This window comes from Notamacropus eugenii, chromosome 6 (assembly GCF_028372415.1).
Source record: "Notamacropus eugenii isolate mMacEug1 chromosome 6, mMacEug1.pri_v2, whole genome shotgun sequence".
NCBI lineage: Eukaryota > Metazoa > Chordata > Mammalia > Diprotodontia > Macropodidae > Notamacropus > Notamacropus eugenii.
Window position 1 is genome coordinate 227,834,900 of NC_092877.1, and position 18,184 is coordinate 227,853,083.

The window sequence follows — 18,184 nt, forward strand, 5'->3', positions numbered from 1 at the left end:
AGATTGAAACTAGGAGGTTACATTACTGTGCTTTCTAATGGTCTATATAGTATAGTGAATCCCATAGTTTAATCTAGATTTGTTCAGGTTTTATGTACTTGAGAGAGGGAAATTTGTGGGGTTTTTTTTAAACAAACAAATGAATTTTTCACCAAAGTATAACCTAGCTTGGCATTCTAGGTGAATCCTTATTCCCTCTTCATATATAGAACTTTAATTTCAGTTTTATAAAAGCTTTTCCATTTTCCATCCTAATAACTTAGGAAACTCTTCTCTAGTAGAACTTCTATCATTCCTGGGCCACCAAGGGACTTGTTGAGTAGAGTAGCAAATGAAAGAGCCTTGTTCATCTCTCACCTGGTTTGTTTTTAAACTAACCCTGCTCTGGGTAAAATAAACCAGAATATCTGAAGGTACATGAATTTGCACATTCAGCAGTTGGCCAAATCCATTCCATTTGCCTTGTGAAATTTTCTTCTCCTGGGGAAAAAAGACTTTATGGAATTCTCGAGTGTGTATGGACAAAGGTCTGCAAGCAGTAATGAGAGAAAAGAAGAAAAAGAACTCTGAAAGGACAGAGAGACAAAGATCTCAAAGCTAGCAACGAGATATATTTATAGTCTTTTACCCTTGGTGGAACGATGCTTAAAGGGATGAAAATCATTAACCAGTTTTGTGAACGCTTTGAATCCCTGTTGAACAAGGATAGCTGCAGTGATATCTAGAGTCTGTAGAATGGTGGTTGTCTCCAAGGAGTCAGAGCAGAGTGATTGTTATTTTTAGTTTTCAGTCCAGCTAATCTTTAGCAGCTAATGTTGAGGAAAACCAGTGAATTGATGAATGAATGAATCAGAAGAGTCTTTAAGGGTCTTCTATGTGCCAGGCGCTATGACTTAGATAACACATACAAGTAATACCGATAAAGTAAATGTAAAGTCTTCCATTTTAATGGGAGAAAATGGCACATGTGGAGAGGTGGTAGTCAGGGAAGGGATTTTTTTTTTGCCTGGGGAATCATATGAATGGTGACTAAAATCAGCATGTAGTAGATTACTGTGTCCTTTCTGGAAGCTATGATAATATTGATTTGATCATATTATTGATGTGATCAATAATAATATTGATTATTAATATGATAATACTGATCACTCTAGCTCTGTTGGAAGGGGTAAGACATATATGGTGGCAAGGAAGCTAGGAGTGGCTAAGTGGTGCAATGGATAGAGCACCAGGCCTGGAGTTAGGAAGACCTGAATTCAAATACAGCTTGAGATACTTCATAGCTGTGTGACCCTCAGCATGTCACTTCGTAGTTGTTTGCCTCAGTTTCCTCAACTGTAAAAAAGAAGATAGTAGTAGCATTCCAGGGTTGTTGTGAAGATCCAGTGAGATAATGTTTGTAAAGCACTTAGCATGGTGCCTTGCACGTAATAAGCAGTTAAAAATGCTTATTTTGTTTTGATTAATCAAAACATAGTCTGGGGATAGCTAAAAATAGTTATAGATGAGTTTATGCTCTCTCACTCCCCATTCAAGACAACTTAGACCTGAGGCAAAGTTCCAAAATTCAGGGCATTGATTCATATAATCTCTAGAGTTCTGGTCCAGAGGTTCTAGGTAGGGAGAGAAGGGGACCACAGGAAGGCAGATGACAAGGTGTCTTAAGTCTGCATCTCCCCAGGGAGGGGAGATATAGTCTCTCAAGGTCAAGTGTGGAGGATGCTATTGCAGGTGGGGAAGTTGCATTCTAGCTCTAAATGTATTTTGTACTAAAATGGGATAAGAAGGAGAACTGTTGACATCAGGACAGGGTCTCAGAGAACAGGATAGAATCAGAAATGTAACCAAACCCATATAACCTCACTCTCTATGTTCAGTGTATAGCAAGTAGAGTGCTGAACTTAGAGTCAAGAGACCTGGATTCAGATTCTGCCTCAGAGCCTTACTAGTAGTATGATCAGGAACAAATAACTTAATTTCCCTGAGCCCCAGTTTCTTCATTTGTAAAATGGGAATGATAATACACTACCCACCTCACAAGGTTTTTCTGAAGAAAGCATTCTCTAAACCATAAAATGCTATAGAAATTCAGGTTATTATTATCATTATTAACATTTATTTTTTTAAAAAATTTATTGCACACCTTTTGTATATAGGAGCACTCAGCTAAGACACTAGGGAAGATACCAAGTTCAAGTTAGAAACAGTCCTTGTCCCCATGACACTTAACAGTCTTGTAAGGGGTACAAGGCACAAATCACCTTAGTGCTTAGCTGTTTATTATGAGGATCAGATGAGATAAGGTATGCTAGGTGCTTTACAAACCTTAAAACAATCTAAACATCAACTCTAGCTATCATTGTTAATTTAACTGTAGGTTGTCCTTTGTTCTCAAAGACAACCATGATATCAGGGAGGGGATACCATGACACACAAGTGAATTGCATTTAAGTGAGGGAGGGCTACTCAAAGTCACCAGCCTCCCTTTCTCCTCCAGAGCCATCTGGATCCAGTGGCCAGATATAGATCAGAAAGACTGGAGATGGCCCTCCTTAATTTAAATAGAATGATTTATAACACCACAACTCTGAGCGACACCATTTAAATTTTAAGTATAAGTCCAGCATAGTCTTTAGTGGGGGTTTAGAAGGAAGGTTACCAGGTTTATTATGAAATAGCTCATCTTTTCAAGATTAGTGTTTGTACCTGATTTTAAATAACCATATCAGAAATGACTACTTCAAGAACTGTCCCATTCTTTATAGGATAATAATGGCACACACACCCCCCAAATTGAAATAATGAAAAATTTCTTTTCCTTTAAATTTTTTTCGTAATTAGAATATTTAATTCTATATGTAAATAGACTCTTCCTTTCTTCCAGGTTACTATGGCAACCACAGAAATGCATGCGTTGCCAGGAAATCTTTGTTAGACAGAATTACTACATTAGGAAAGGTCTTGGGGGAGGGGAGGTCTCCATGGAAATTATCAACTAACAGTATTTTTCAGCTCCAGCTGCAACTGCTATAGCTCAAGCATTTTTATTTCTCATTCTACAAGGAAACAGTTCACTGATGAGTCCAAGTCAGAATCTGTGATTCTTCCATTAAAATGCATCATTCATGGATTTTGGCATGGGGAACATTATATAAAGGACTATAGTTTGTTCTGCTATAAAAGAAATACCTGATAGCTGTCCAAGAGCTGGATCAGAAATAATGACTGTTCATATCTTTCAGCCTGCACTAATGGGACACCAAAAGGAAGAATTTCTTCCTTCAATACAGAGAGACAAAGCATATAAGAGAAAAAAAAAAGTATGTGTTGAGTTATACAAGGGGTACAGGTCTGCAAAAAGACTTCCCTATATGCTACTGCCTGACTTGTGTTTTAGCCTTCTATGTTGGGAGAGGGAGGAGAATACTTCACTAATGCCAGGCTTAACCTCAGTGTTCACCCAACTTATTTTAATATTAATCAAATACCCACCCTATGCTTGCCACTGCAAGTTTCTGATCATGAATGTCCCCCTTGTACACACACTATATTCCAAGACTATTTTCTATCAACCATACATAGCGTTCCATGCCTCATTTCCAATGATTTTACATATATTTTATACCATCCCTTGTCTTTTCTAACCTAATACATAAATACTTAGTAAACATTTAATAAATTGATTTGAAATGTTATACATACTTTGTTATATAAAAGGCTATATGATCTTTATCTATGTATCATATATGTTATCTTATTTGATCCACACAACCACCTTCTGAGGTGGGTGCTATTATTATTATTACCATTTTACAGATGAAGAAACTGAGAGTGAAAAAGGTTAAATGGCTTGCCTGGGGTCACACAGCTAATAAGCTGGCTGAGATTAATCTCACAGCTAGCAAGGGTCTGAGGCAGGATTTGAATTCAGCTCATCCTCATTCTGAATCTGGTATGCTATTACCTACCATGCCACCCATCTTCCTCACACTTACCAGATGCCAATTTTGGTTTTTTGTCTTCTTCATTGGTTATTGTCAGACGTTGACTCATTGCTGTTTCTTAGAGACTTAATTAACATAAAATAACAATATTGGGGTAACCAGAAGAACCCCAAACCTCCTCAGCCAGAGGATATTTAGTTGCTTGTCAAGTAGAGACACTTCCCAAGATGGAAGTTATAAGCAAAATCACCTGACAAAGCAGAAATTTTTGGTGGAAGGAAAGATGAACCTACCAAAAATATGAAATAAACCCTAACAAAATGAGATCCTGCCAAGAGATAAAAATGGATCTGTCAGTTTCTTTACAGTTTATCTTTTCAAACTTGGTGTTTGTACCTGATTTTAAGTAACCATATCAGACAAATCTATTTCAAGAACTGGTCCATTCCTCATAGGATAATAATTCCTCATTGGATCTCTTCTCATTGATGATATAAGAACTACTACATTGGGAAATGAATTTGGGAATTATGGCTGATTTTTATACTAAAATTCAATTTTAAAGGCACTCACAGATTTTCAAGATATTTAAAAGAAGCAAAGATTCCAAAGGATTAAAAAAATTGTGTATTGTATTAACAGTAATAACAGAAATAAAAATGACCCCCCAAAAAAGTCAGTAATTACTAAGCCACATGTTTTCTTCTTTCGATGTCTAAAATATTCTTGCAAATAATCTCTGTATGAGTTGAAGGTAATTTCTGATGAAATCGTGAAAAGGGAATGGGCCAGGCATAAAAGTGACTTAGTTCCCATGACCCCTATGAGCTCACTGATTCAGATGGCATTATTCCCATTTAATCAGCTAGGTGGTGCAGTGGATAGAGCACCAGTGCAGGAGTCAGGGGGGCATGAGTTCAAATCTCACCTCAGACACTTGACACTCACTAGCTGTGTGACCTTGGGCAAGTCACTTAGCCCCAGTTGCTTCATCCTGGGTCATCTCCAGTCATCCTGATGAATATCTGGTCACTGGATTCAGATGGTTCTGGAAGAGAAGTAAGGCTGGTGACCTGCACAGCCCTCCCTCATTCAAAACAAAGTCAAGTGCAAGTCATGTCATCTTTTCTCTGATGGAATGGTCTCCTTTGGCAATGAAGGATGAACACACATTCCCATTTAATAGATGAAGGAAGCTAAAGAGACTGGAACTCTGTCTAGTTACAGCAATGTAATAGTAGAGTTGGTGGGGGTGAGGAAAAGGTACTTTTGAAAGTTATTTAAGCTTTAATGCCATAATAATTTTGGGACAATTCTATACTATAAAAGTAATGGATGTGTTTTTGTAAGGTCAGGAAAACTCAGTAACTCTGTATGCTCTGTTTCCATTTCACCAGCAATCCACTGTTTCCCTTATGTGAAAAAGCGCATTCCTGTGATGTACCAGCATCATACAGATCTCAATCCCATCGAAGTTGCCATCGATGAAATGAGTAAGAAGGTGGCTGAGCTCAGGCAGCTGTGCGCCTCTGCAGAAGTAGATATGATCAAGCTGCAGCTAAAGCTGCAGGGCAGCGTCAGTGTTCAGGTGAGAATGCAGCTTGCCCTGTTTTAAATTTCTACAATCAAAGGGAAAAGGTGATTTTTCTTAATCTTTGCAAGATAAAAAGATACCACTCTATGCATTCAAGTACACACCAATATGTGAACACGTGTGTTTGTGAGTACACACATACACACACACACACACACACACACACAGAAGAGGACAGCATAAAACCTTGGGATCAGCTGGGAAAGGTAGATGGGCTGCCAGCTTTGGAGAATATCCCATTTAAACCCTGTCCTAACAAAATACCATATATGTGAAATGAATGGAGGAAAAGTCTTACTATGTTCAAAGCACCCTACTACTAAGTGTTTTAAATAGAAATTGTCAAGTACAGACACTTCCCAAGATGGAAAGTTATAAGCAAAATGACTTGACAAAGCAGAAGTTTTTGGTGAAGGGAAAGATGAACCTACCAAAAATGTGAAATAAGCCAAATAGAAAATTTGGAAATAATTTATTAAGAATAATTCAAATAGAAAAAGAAGAAATAGTTCCTTTAAGGGATCCTGAGATTAAAAGAATCAAGGCTCTCATCTAAATACAGTGTAGCAAACTTGACCTTGTTAGGGAAGAAAGCAAGAAAGTCACTGATACAGTAACTCTTTTTAAAACGTTCCATTGATGACTCATTCACTTTCCATTACACCAGTCCCCTGCCATAGAATCCTTCCTTATAGTGAGGGAAAATGGTTAAGTAAAAACCAATTAATGTAGAAACCACATTGGACAACATAGGCAGCAATCAACACCCATAGTATCACACCTAGCTCTATCAAGTGATCTCGTTCAGTTGGATATCCCCTTTAGTGAGATAGTTTGCAACCTACCTATGCCTGCCATCTTCTGAGACTTGTCCATATTCTGTCCACTGTACATAAAGTCTCCCCGGTGTCTTGGAGACCTTCCTCACTTTCTTCTGACATCAGGAGGATGGGTCAGTCAAAAAGTATTTCTAAGTCCTGCTATGGGCTAGTCACTGTGCCAAGTATTATAGATACAAATCCAAAGAATGAAACAATTCCTACTCTCAAGAAACACTCAGGCTATCCACCAGTCATCTCTCTTCCTCACCAGTGACCAGTCAGTTTCTTCTTCCTGTTTTACCTTCCTCCCTTGATAGCATCTTTTACTCCTGTTCTTTGTGGCTAAATTCTTTGAGAAAACTATTTAGTCATTGGTGTCTCTCACTCTCCTTTTTTTTTTTTTTTTTTTTTTAGCTCGCTGCCTTCTAACTTCTGACACCATCATTCAACTAAAACTGCTCTCTCCAAAGTTGCCAATGATCTCACTTTTTAAAAAAAATTTAATTATCTCAAACTGAAAAACTAAAATTTAAATACAGAATAGAAAAAAGAAACTTAAAATACAAAATAAGAAAAGAAAAGAAAGCATTACCATGTGCACAGCAGAACTTGAGAGTTTTACTGTATACAGTAATAAAATTCCATTTCAAGAAAGCCTATATAATAAATATTATACATTGTGTTCAGAGCTGTCCATCTTTGCTTCCTTGTGAATTTTCTTTTGTTCTCTGCTATGTGCTTCTTATTTTGTTCTTTTCTTCTCCTTCTTTGCCCTCCTCCTACAAGAAGACGATAATTAAGCCTTCATATTCATAGATGTGTGTATAGATGTGTGTGTATGTATAGATGTATGTGTACATGTACATGCATATACATAATATATATGCGTATACATACAAAATATATATGCATGCATATACACATACATACACTTACATACACATGCATATACTGAGATATCTATAATTATACTCATACAAAAAGCTTACATTTTCATATACATCTATGTAAGATTGTATTATACTTGTATGTGCTCTGTTTCTCTGAGAGTGGAGAACTTCCTTCAGACATCCAAGTCTTTCCATGTTTTTTCTACCAATGATCTCTTGTTCACCTAATTTCATGGCCTTTTCTCAATCCTTATCTTTCTTGACTTTTCTGGAGCCTTCAATGCTAAAGAACACCTTCATCTTGATACTTTCTTCTCTGACTTTTTGTGATGTACTCTCTCCTATTTCTTCTTCTACTTGTCAGACCACTCCCTCTCAGTCTCCTTTGCTGGATCTTCATCCAGGACATGTGTGTTGTAGGGGCCTAGGGGCCCCAGGTCTTCTTCTCTTCTCCCTCCATAGTGTTTCATTTAGTTATCTCATCAGTGCTCATAGATTCCACTGTTAATCTATCTATAGGTTCCCAAAGTGTGGACTCTGGACCAATCCAGGGGGGCAGTAGTAGCCTCAGGTGCAATAGGGGGCATTGAATAAAAATAAGGGGGCAGTGGAAGCATAAAGAAAGAAGAGAAAATAAGAAAATTTTGAAAAACCATTTGTACTTGTTTCATCTGTTGTGTAACAGAGATAAAGTCTTACCGATCGCATTATTTTTCAAATAAACACCAAAAAATGCAAGTTATAACTAATTAGTGCTCAAGTTTGCTGATAGGGCTTAACAAGCAAGTGTTGACAGGCAAGCATGTCATGCATTGTCAGGAAGTCCAACATGTATCAGCAGGAATATTGAAATTCATAATATCAAAATTTCAATACAGGAAAAAACAAATTCACTATAAATTATTAAATTTAAGATCCATCATTTTTTTTAAAGTTGTATTTTTTGAAATGACACAAATTTCAAAAAAAATGTTTAAGGAAAAAAAATAGACTTCAGGGGGGAGTTGAGTAGTTTTTTGTTTTTGTTTTTGTTTTCAAAAAGGGGGCAGTAGGCCAAATAAATTTGGGAACCTCTAATCTAAGCTTATAATTCTCAATCTACTTATGTAACCACTCTCCTCACCTCCAGTTTCTCATTCCCAGATGCCTATTGAACATCTTGAACTCTATTGCAATTCAACATGTTCAAAACTGAATTCATTATCTTTCTTCACAGGCAGTTCCCTCCTCTTAACTTCCCTGTTACTTTTGAGGGCATGACTGTACTCCACATCACCCAAACTTGCATCCTAGGAGACATCCTAAATTCCTTCTTCTCTCTCACCCTCCCATATCCAAGATATCCTATCCTACTTTTACAAAATCTCTAGTATACTCTCCATGTTCTCCTCTGATGCTGCAATCCCCTTGCAGTGTTCACTTCATGCCTACTGGTTGGTCTTCCCTGCCTAAGGTCTCTCCAGTTCATTCTCAACTCAGGTATCCAGTTGATTCTCCAATTCCTTAAGCATGGGTCTGACAATATCACTCTCTAGTCAGTAAACTGCACTGGCTCCCCATTACCTCCAGAATCAAATGTAAAGTCTACCTTTGTCATTTAAAGCCTTTCACAACCAGGCTCCTTCTTACCTTCCTGTTCTTCTTACACCTTACCCTCATGTAGTGATACCAAGCTTCCTTGCTCAAACAAAACACTGCATCTCCCAACCTCAGGAGTTTTCTCTGGCTGTCCCCCAAACCTGAGATATTCTCTGTCCTATTTCTCCCACTTGGTTTCCCTATTTTCCTTTACATTGCAGCTAAATCCAACCTTTGACCAGAAGCTTTTCCTAATCTGCCTTGATGTTATTACTTTCTCTCTACTGATCATTGCCAGCTTAACTCATATATTTGTTTGTAGAAGGTCACCTAGCATTTATTAAGTGCCTACTGTTTGCCAGGTATTGTGCTAAACTCTGGTCATACAGAGAAAGGCAAAAAACATAGCTGTTTCTATGTTATTCACCATCTGCCCCATTAGACCACGAATTCCTTAACTGGGAACTACTTTGTTTTTTGGTTTGGGGTTTTGGGGTTTTATGTTTTGCCTTTCTTTGCATCCATAGTAGGCACTTAATAAATGTTTGTTGACACGACTTGGAGTTCTTTGGTTACATAGCATTGAATCTGACTTCAGATGTTACATGAACTCTTGGCCTCTAAGCAACTTATGTTTAATCAAAAGTTGTGACTATCTTAAATGTTTTTCCCAGTGAAGAGAAAATGTTAATACCCCTTTTCAGTAGTAGGCATTTTCCCCCTCCTTTTGCTAATCATCCATCAGTTGATCAGTAAACATTTGTTAAATGCCTACTCTTTGCCTCTTTTTGTCTCCCCAGGCTTAGCACAATGTTTGGCACAAATTTGTATTTTGATCAAACGAAATGTATAAAACCCAGGGCCTCACTCCCATTATCTCTTTCATACCCTTCCCCCTTTTTCCATATTATCTGTTTGGCTACAGTACCTACTCCTTCCCTTTATCTCTAAGTTTTCTTTAACTTTAGATTCCTGATAAGTTCAAAAAAGAGTCACGTCATTGCTTAACAGACAAAAAAAGAATCTTCACTTTCCAGAAAAGCCATTCCAATGTCTCTTGCAAATATGAAAAGTTTGTATGTCAAAACAAGTTAGCAATTAGCTGTGACCAATATCCCAGCCATATGTATGATTCTGTGATTAAGGCATCTGGCCAGGGTTTTTTATCTAGTGAAAAACGAAGCCAGTAATAACAGGAACATACTGATTATGGTAATTGTAGCCTTGCAGCAGATAAGGCACATAAGGAAGGTCAGTGGTGCAGTATGGGAATCTGTAATAGAAATGCTACCGTCCAGCTGATGAACAGAGCAAAAGATACAGGGAAAGTATGAAGTGCTTCTACATTAACTTGAAAGCTTCCTGAAATGCTTAACTTGACTTGAAACATGAAGGAAGGATTAAGTGATGAAAATGATAAACTCAAGTTTCTGGTGAGTCCACCAAAAAGTTTAGAAAATAGATTATGCCCCTTGATCTCTTAAGCTGGTGCCAACCTTTCACTGCAGGGCTTCCCAAGACGTCAGTTTTCTAACACACAGCAGTTTATGGTATCATCTTGACCCTTCACTCCAAATTCCTCTGATACTGTATCTTAAAATGATTATAGCTCACATGTATGCTGCACTTTACGAATGACTGTACTGGGTGAACTTCTGTAGAACTGTCTCTGCATTTAGAAGGTTGACATGAAATCTAAACTGTGCAGAACTTTGTATGGTGTCATGGGGAAAATGATAAATTCTCATGGTAATTTATCTTACTAATTTAGAATGCATTCTTCTTTTATATAGGTTAATGCTGGCCCTCTTGCATATGCCCGAGCTTTCTTAGATGATTCAAGTACCAAAAGATATGCTGATAATAAAGTAAAGCTCTTGAAGGAAGTTTTCAGGTAAAAACCACATTTTCAGGTTTAAGGAAGGATTGTATTGATTTTTTGTTTCATTTTGTAACAAGGAAAAACAGTTAAGCAAAATCAACCAACCCAGCCCCAGTCTGACAGATGACGCCATTCCATGCCTATGCATTTCTACTACCAGTAGCAGAAAGGTGGTGCAGTGGATAGGTTCTTGGATCTGGAGTTAGGAAGGGAAATGGAAGGAAATAAGCATTTATAGGGTACCTACTTTGTGCTAGGCACTGTACTGAGAGCTTCACAGATATTATCTTATTTGCTCCTTGTACCTTGCAAAGTAATTGGCATTTTTATTCCCATTTTGCAATTGAGGAAACTGAGACTGAAGGACATTAAGTGACTTGTCTAGGGTCATACAGTTAGTAAGTATCTGAGTACACATTTGAAGTCAGGCTCAGTGAATACAGCACTGGACCTGGAGTCAGGAAGACCTGAGTTCAAATCCTATCTTGACACTTACTAGCTCTATGACCCCGGGTAAGTCACCTAACCTCTGTTTGCCTCTGGAGAAGGAGATGGCAGACCAGAAAATCCCATGGTCAGTATTGACGTGATATGGTCCATGGAGTTATTAGCTGTGTGACCCTGGGTAAGTCACCAAACCTCTGTTTGCCTCTGGAGAAGGAGATGGCATACCATTCCAGTGTCTTTGCCAAGAAAATCCCATGACCAGTATTGGCACGATATGGTCCATGGAGTCACAAAGAATAGGTCACAGCTGAACAACTGAATGATAACAAAGGAAGGAAATGGCCAACTGCTTTGGTATCTTTGCCAAGAACACCCCAGTGAGGTCATAAAGAGTAGGTTGTGACTGAAAAACCACTGCGCAGCAGCAGCTTCCTGATTCAGATACAAGTTCACACAGTTCATAGCTCTGTCATCCTGGGCCACGTCAGTTAAAATTCCTCAACTGCAGTTTCTTTCTCATGGGGATGATCGCAGCATCTCCCTCCGAGAGTTGCTGGGAAGATAAAATGAGATAATACTTCTCCAGTACTTTGCAAATCTTTAAGTGATACTTGTTATTAGTGCGGTAGAATCAAGATGGATTATTACTGATTATTCATTAAATTTATCTGAATTCTAATGTTTTTCTTCCCCAGTCCCCAGGTGGTTCTCTTTTAAATTATCACTAAATTACTAGAAAGCCATGTAGGGGTCAGATATTGACAAAGAGAAAAGTATGCATCTGACCTCCCTCTCTGCTTCTAAATCCATCTCTTTCCCAATTTCAGGCAATTTGTTGAAGCTTGTGGCCAAGCTCTGGCAGTAAATGAACGTCTTATTAAGGAAGACCAAATAGAATATCAAGAAGAAATGAAGGCTAACTACAGAGAAATGGCAAAAGAGCTTTCGGAAATCATGCATGAACAGGTAAGTGCCGAGTCGTAACCCCGGAAGATCCTTCCACTTCTGGGTCCGCTCCAGGCTTGCCTACACTTTCCACATTTTGTTTGGTGCTTTTCCTTCTAAAGAATAGAAGGATTTCACATTTTTGCTCTCCCATCACCCAAGAATATACTATTTTTGAAGGCCCTCCTTGCTAAGTGAGATCATAATCAAATTGCCCATTGGTTGTAATATCAAGTGAACCTGGAAGGGGAGGGCCCAGGTTTTCAATCTCTAAAATGCACCTTCATCAAAAACCTGTATCCCCCCATGGGAATTCTTTTAAGTCATTTTGCCACTATAAATTTGACCTATAATACTTAGACATGCCTTCCGTATAAGCGTCTTTATTCATCAGTTCTCCAGAATTTAGGACGCTGACTAATTTGGATTAAATAAATATAACATGCAATTATCACTCACTTTTTCATATTCTGTGGATGTGTAGATTTTTACGTTTGTATTGTTTTAAAATTAATTTGGATGAATCTCATAACTTTATGTTTTGTGTGTATCATAGTTAAAATCAGCATCATTTAGCATGTGATGCATTTCACATATTTCCAGTATTAACTTATTTGTTAATTAATGTAACATCATCTTCAGAACATAAGCCAATATCTTTTTTGTACGAAGTTGTCGTCTGTCATGGGATGGCTTTATTTAGAGATTTTTATAAATCGAAATTCTCAAACTTTAATTCTCTCACCTCTTTTCTTCCCCATGCAAACGTGATCAGCTGGGATGGTAACATTTCTTAGTTTTGCTTTTTTGTTGCTAAACTTTGATTGATTAAATTGTATTAAAATACTGTATACCATATTGATATTGATAAATCCATGTAGAAAGGAAATAAACCTTTCCCTGAAATTTTAAAGTATTGCTTTCCAGAGTTATGAGGAGGCTCTTCTTTGCAGCCATCCTGGGTTTACGCTGGAGTCCTAGAGCAATAACAGAAATGAAAAGGGAAGTAGGGAAATTTGGGTATGAGGAAGACAAACCGAGAGCAGGGGAGACGGAAGGAAGGAGGGGAGGGAGGAAGGAAGGAAGGAAGGAAGGAAGGAAGGAAGGAAGGAAGGAAGGAAGGAAGGAAGGAAGGAAGGAAGGAAGGAAGGAAGGACACAATGTACTAGAATCCAGGAGAATATGGCATGATTAATATGATGCTTTGTCATGCTGAGTATCAGCTTTGTTTTAGCTTAATCTTCTGAATCTCCTCCCAAAATGTACAAAGATTGAGAAACATCAAACCAGGAAACCAGAAGGAAAATGTTATCAGACTAGGCATGTATTGAGCTCCCCAAGTGCACCTTTTCGTCTGGGAGCAGTACGAAGCTATGCCAAGTCCTAGGGTACAAGTTCACTGAGTATATTGACTCAACATTGGGAGACAGTGTGATATGGTAGAAGGAGTACTTAATTTGGAAACAAAGACTTGGTTTCAGACCAGTTCTGACACCTGTCTGTGTAACCTTAGGCAAGTGACCTTAACCTCTTTGGACGAGAGCCTTTCCAGCTCTGAGCCTAGGATCTGATCTGATTCCGTAATCTTAGAATCCTCCATACCAACTCACACACTCTCTCTCTCTCTCTCTCTCTCTCTCTCTCTCTCTCTCTCTCTCTCTCTCTCTCTCTCTCTCTCTCTCTCTCTCCCCTCTCTCCTCTTTCCTCTCTCCTCTCTCTGTCCTTTCTCCTTCTCTTTCTCTCTCCGTCTCTATTTCTTTCTCTCCCTTTCTGTTCTTCTCTCTCTCCCTCTCTTTTCCTCTCTCTCCCTCTCTCTCTTCTTCTCTTTCCCTCTCTATATAAATACACATATTCTATATACATACATATATATAGTCACCCTTATTTTCATTCATATGACCACTGCCTGATTCAAACCCTTATATATTCTACAGAGACTGTTGTCAGAGTAGGCTAGTCTTCCATCATCAATCTAGTTCCCACACAGCTGCCAAGTTAGTATCTCTAAGAGATAGGTCTGATCATATCACTCCCCTGCTCAGAATCCGCACCCCACCCAGTAGAATGTTGACCCCTTGAGGTCAGGATGTTTCATGTTTATCTTTATAACCCCAGCACGTACCCTTGTGACTGGCACTTACTAAATGCTTAGCGCTCAATAAATGCTTGTTATTTGATGGATCGACTAATTCATGCACTCTATTTTTCAGCCAAACCAGCAGACTCTTTTCCCTGAACATAACATTCTATTTCCCCTCTCCTTTCCAGTAATCCCTCCTTCCTGGAATACGCTCTCCTCTCTTAGTGTCTCTAGTTTACTTCAAGGCTCAGCTGAAATGCCACTTGCACTGTAATACTTCTTTCCCATCCACAAATGGTTGTTCACATTCTCTCCCTCAAGTTATCTCATACTCTTGTGTCTCTATATATCCACTAGAGTTAAATATGAACTTCTTCAAGATGGAGACCATTTTTCACATTTATATCCCAAATGCATAATACAAAGTACAAACTAAATAAAGGTTTACATTGAATTGTAAGATTCCAGAGGACCTATGATAACAGATACCATCCACCTCCAGAGAGGGAACTGATGATCTTGAAATGCAAAGTGAAAACACATTTTTTCACTTGGATTATATTTATTTTTTAATTTTGTTTGCGTTATCTTTTGAGACTTAACTAACATGTTTTGCATGACTTCACATGTAAAATCTATATCAAATTGTCTTCTCAACGAGGAGGGAGAGATAGGAGAGGGAATGAGTTTAGAACTCAAAAAAAAATTTTTTAATGAGTGTTAAAATGTTTCTGCATGTAATTGGGAAATATTTGGTGAAATAAATGAAATTGTAGGCACCGTGTAATACAAAGTTACATAATATGTATTTGTGGCTGGCAGTCTAGTGGAGCCCATGTTTCCTGAACAGTAAAAAAAAAAAAAAAAAGCAAAAACAAGAGGAAGGGGGCAGCTTTGAGCTCAGTTATCTCCAAAATCTCTTCTAGTTTTTAAAAGTGGAACTCTCAGCTTTTCTTGTGACCTGGGCCCTTTTGGTGGTCTTGAAACCAATGGACTCCTTCTCAAAATAATGTTTTTAAATGTGTAAAATAAAATATATGGAAAAATATATTAAAATACAGTTATCAAAATATATTTTAAAAATAAAACAAGTTTGTGGATTCTACGTTTAATGACCCTGTTTTAGAGAAAAAACTTATAATATCTTATAAAGGAAAAGCAAAGGGGTATTTTTAAGCCTTTAGCTTTTAGGAGAATGTTGATCTGAGGATGATCCTTTTTTTGTATCCCCATAGTTTAGTATATTGCCCAGTACATAGTAGATGCTTAATAAAAGTTTGTTGACTAACTTACTATGTGAGATGAAAAATTTGGCTTTGTGAATTATCACAGCCAGGTACCAGATCACACCATTATACCCAATAACTAAAGAACCTCATGAGAAAATTAGTCCATGTTGCCAGAAAATAATCTATTTTGAGAAACATTTGTTCTTGGCTGATAGAACTCAGTTTTCTAACATTGTCTTTTTCATTTTATTTTTTTAATCTACTTTTGTTTTTCTTGAGATTTGTCCAATGGAAGAGAAGTCAAATGTCTTACCTAACTCACTTCACATTTTCAACGCCATCAGTGGGACGCCAACAAGCACAACGGTTCATGGGATGCCCAGCTCTTCTTCGCTTGCATGATTGTTCCTCATCAGACCTTTAGAAGATGTGTGGTTTCATTTTGTCATTTACAGACTCAGGAGGACTTCAGAACAAGAACACAGATGAGACAGTGAGCATGAGAAGAGTTGGAAATAAACTGTGTTGTTTCATAGTAAACTTTCTGTAGAAGTAATAAAGGGATGCACATTTTTTTTTCAGTTCCACTGGCACTACATACAGTTTGTTGTTCTGTTATTATGTCTCAGCAGAGGCATGTGTTGGAAATCCTGCAGCTAGAGCTAATATTCCTTATTCCTTACACAGTAGTATTAAAATAAATGGCACATTTAAAGAAGTGTTGGTGAATGTATATAGCAGTGAGAATAACACTGTTTAGGGTTGGGTTAGCCTTATGCTTCTGGGCTAGGCTTGTGAATGTTGAAAATATTTAGGTATTCTCTATTTTTCTCCCATGGCACATTCGGATTGAGTACAAGCATAAGAACTATTTTTGTGCCTAGATAGACATTAATTTTTGATGCTCTAAGGGAACTGATAATTATAGTTTTTTGTACCAGTGAACAAGAAAGAAAAAGTCCTATTTTATACTTACTGGTATTTACGAAAAAGTATGTGAGCTTAAAACTGGTCATGCCATTTAGAACCAAATATCTGTATTAATAAATACAGTTATGCTACAATTTAAAAAGCAGTACAAAAATTGACATGTACATAGAGTTTGTTAATACAGAATCGACATTCTGTACATACATGTATGGCATTTATATACTTTTTTTTAATACTCATACCAGCTTCTGCGTTAAGTTTAATTGTAACTGATTTGTGGTATTCTTCGTATAGGCTCTATATTTGACTTGACAGTTTTATTCTTGTACATAAATAAGTGCAATATGAAGATGTATACAGTCTTTGCTCTGTTAGGTTTATACACTGTTTAAAAAAATTCACCTTTTTGCCAAAATGATGGTTTAGGAATTGGTAATCATCAATCCTGTGGTCAGTGGTGGCATAATTTAAAGCTTTTACCATGTCGTTGTTCTTTTAAGACATTAATTTAGTAATTTTATATTTGGGAGAATAAAGGTTTTTAATTTTATTTAACTGGAATCACTGCCCTGCTGTAATTAAATATTCTGTACCACATCTGTATTAAAAACAAACAAAAAAAAATGGTGATTTCTCTGTATTGTGTTTTGAGCATTATTGTTCATGACTGATTTATGAAGGGATGGGCTTTTCAAAGAGGTCCCTAAGAATAAAGGAGAAGACTGCAGCAACTTGAAATACGTTATCTTTTTTACCTGAATTCAGAAAATACAGATTCAGTGGCTTCATCCTTTAGTAGACAACGGCGTGCTTTCCTCCTTATATTCCATGCTTTTCTTTTCTTTTCTTTTTAAAGGCATACTGTATTTAAATAGCCCGTTCATTCATTTATTCATCTCATTTGTCCATACACATTCCTTGACTCACTTCCTCATCTTGAACCTAGAACACCAGGAGCAGACCAATGGGCATCATAAGAGACAGAGTTTTATAATAAATAGAGCCCTGAACTTGGAGCCAGGAAGGCCTGGGTTCAGATTCTTGCTCTACTAGCTCACTAGTTATGAGACCACCAAATAAGTCTCTTAATCTCGATGATCCTTGTTTAGGGATATTAATTTGTCAGGAAAAGTCTTCAAATTTTCAAAATTTTATATAGACATCTTGTGCACCTCCAAATCCACCTGCAGATCTCACAGCACTTTTCAAACATATCTATCAAGAAATGTTTCATCTCTTTATAAAGAAGAACCTTAGTAACAATTAACAAAAAGTACTCAGTGGAATTTGGTTGAGTTTTCTTGGCCTTTGCCAGTCATCTTGACTTACGTCTTGCCACCAGACTCTCATGCCTGGGGAAGAGAGTGAGGCTGTCGACTTTGCACAGCTCTGCCTCACTTAAATCCAATTCACTTGCAAGTCCAGACATCACCCTGGTGTCTTTGGTCCTCTTCAAGAATGAAAAATAACTAACAAGTGAATTGTCCAAAGGTGCTTTTTGATAGAATGGATAAAATCACCAGCTCGGTATAATAAACAGCAAATGTAAAATGAGCAATTATACAGTGGTGGGTGGAAAAGCTGACTCCTTTGAAACCAAGAAATTAGATATTCAAGTCAAATTCTAAGTTTTGAATTATAACCAACGAGTCATAAAAATTGAAAATCTGATAAAGGCTCCTTTGTTTATTCAGTCATTTTTCAGTCATGTCTGACTCTTCATTACTCATTGGGGTTTTCATGGCAAAAATACTGGAATTGTTTGTCATTTCTTTTCCAACTCATTTTACCAATGAGGAAATTGAGGCAAATGGGATTAAGGGACTTGCTTAGGGTCACACAGC

General features: G+C 37.5%; 1 protein-coding gene across 14 annotated transcripts in view; it reads left to right on the plus strand.

Moving 5' to 3' along the window:
* Positions 1-17,067, plus strand: part of DOCK9 (dedicator of cytokinesis 9) — a 352,890-nt gene extending 335,823 nt beyond the window's left edge. For 13 of the 14 annotated variants that reach the window (XM_072622068.1, XM_072622059.1, XM_072622061.1 and 10 more), the window contains 4 exons: positions 5,342-5,532; positions 10,621-10,721; positions 11,984-12,122; positions 15,690-17,067. In XM_072622068.1, the coding sequence (XP_072478169.1) occupies positions 5,342-5,532; positions 10,621-10,721; positions 11,984-12,122; positions 15,690-15,812 (554 nt within the window). In that variant the 3' untranslated portion in view covers positions 15,813-17,067. The remainder of the gene's footprint in view (positions 1-5,341; positions 5,533-10,620; positions 10,722-11,983; positions 12,123-15,689) is intronic. The other variant, XM_072622070.1, reaches the window with a different exon arrangement.
* Positions 17,068-18,184: the final 1,117 nt, after the last annotated feature.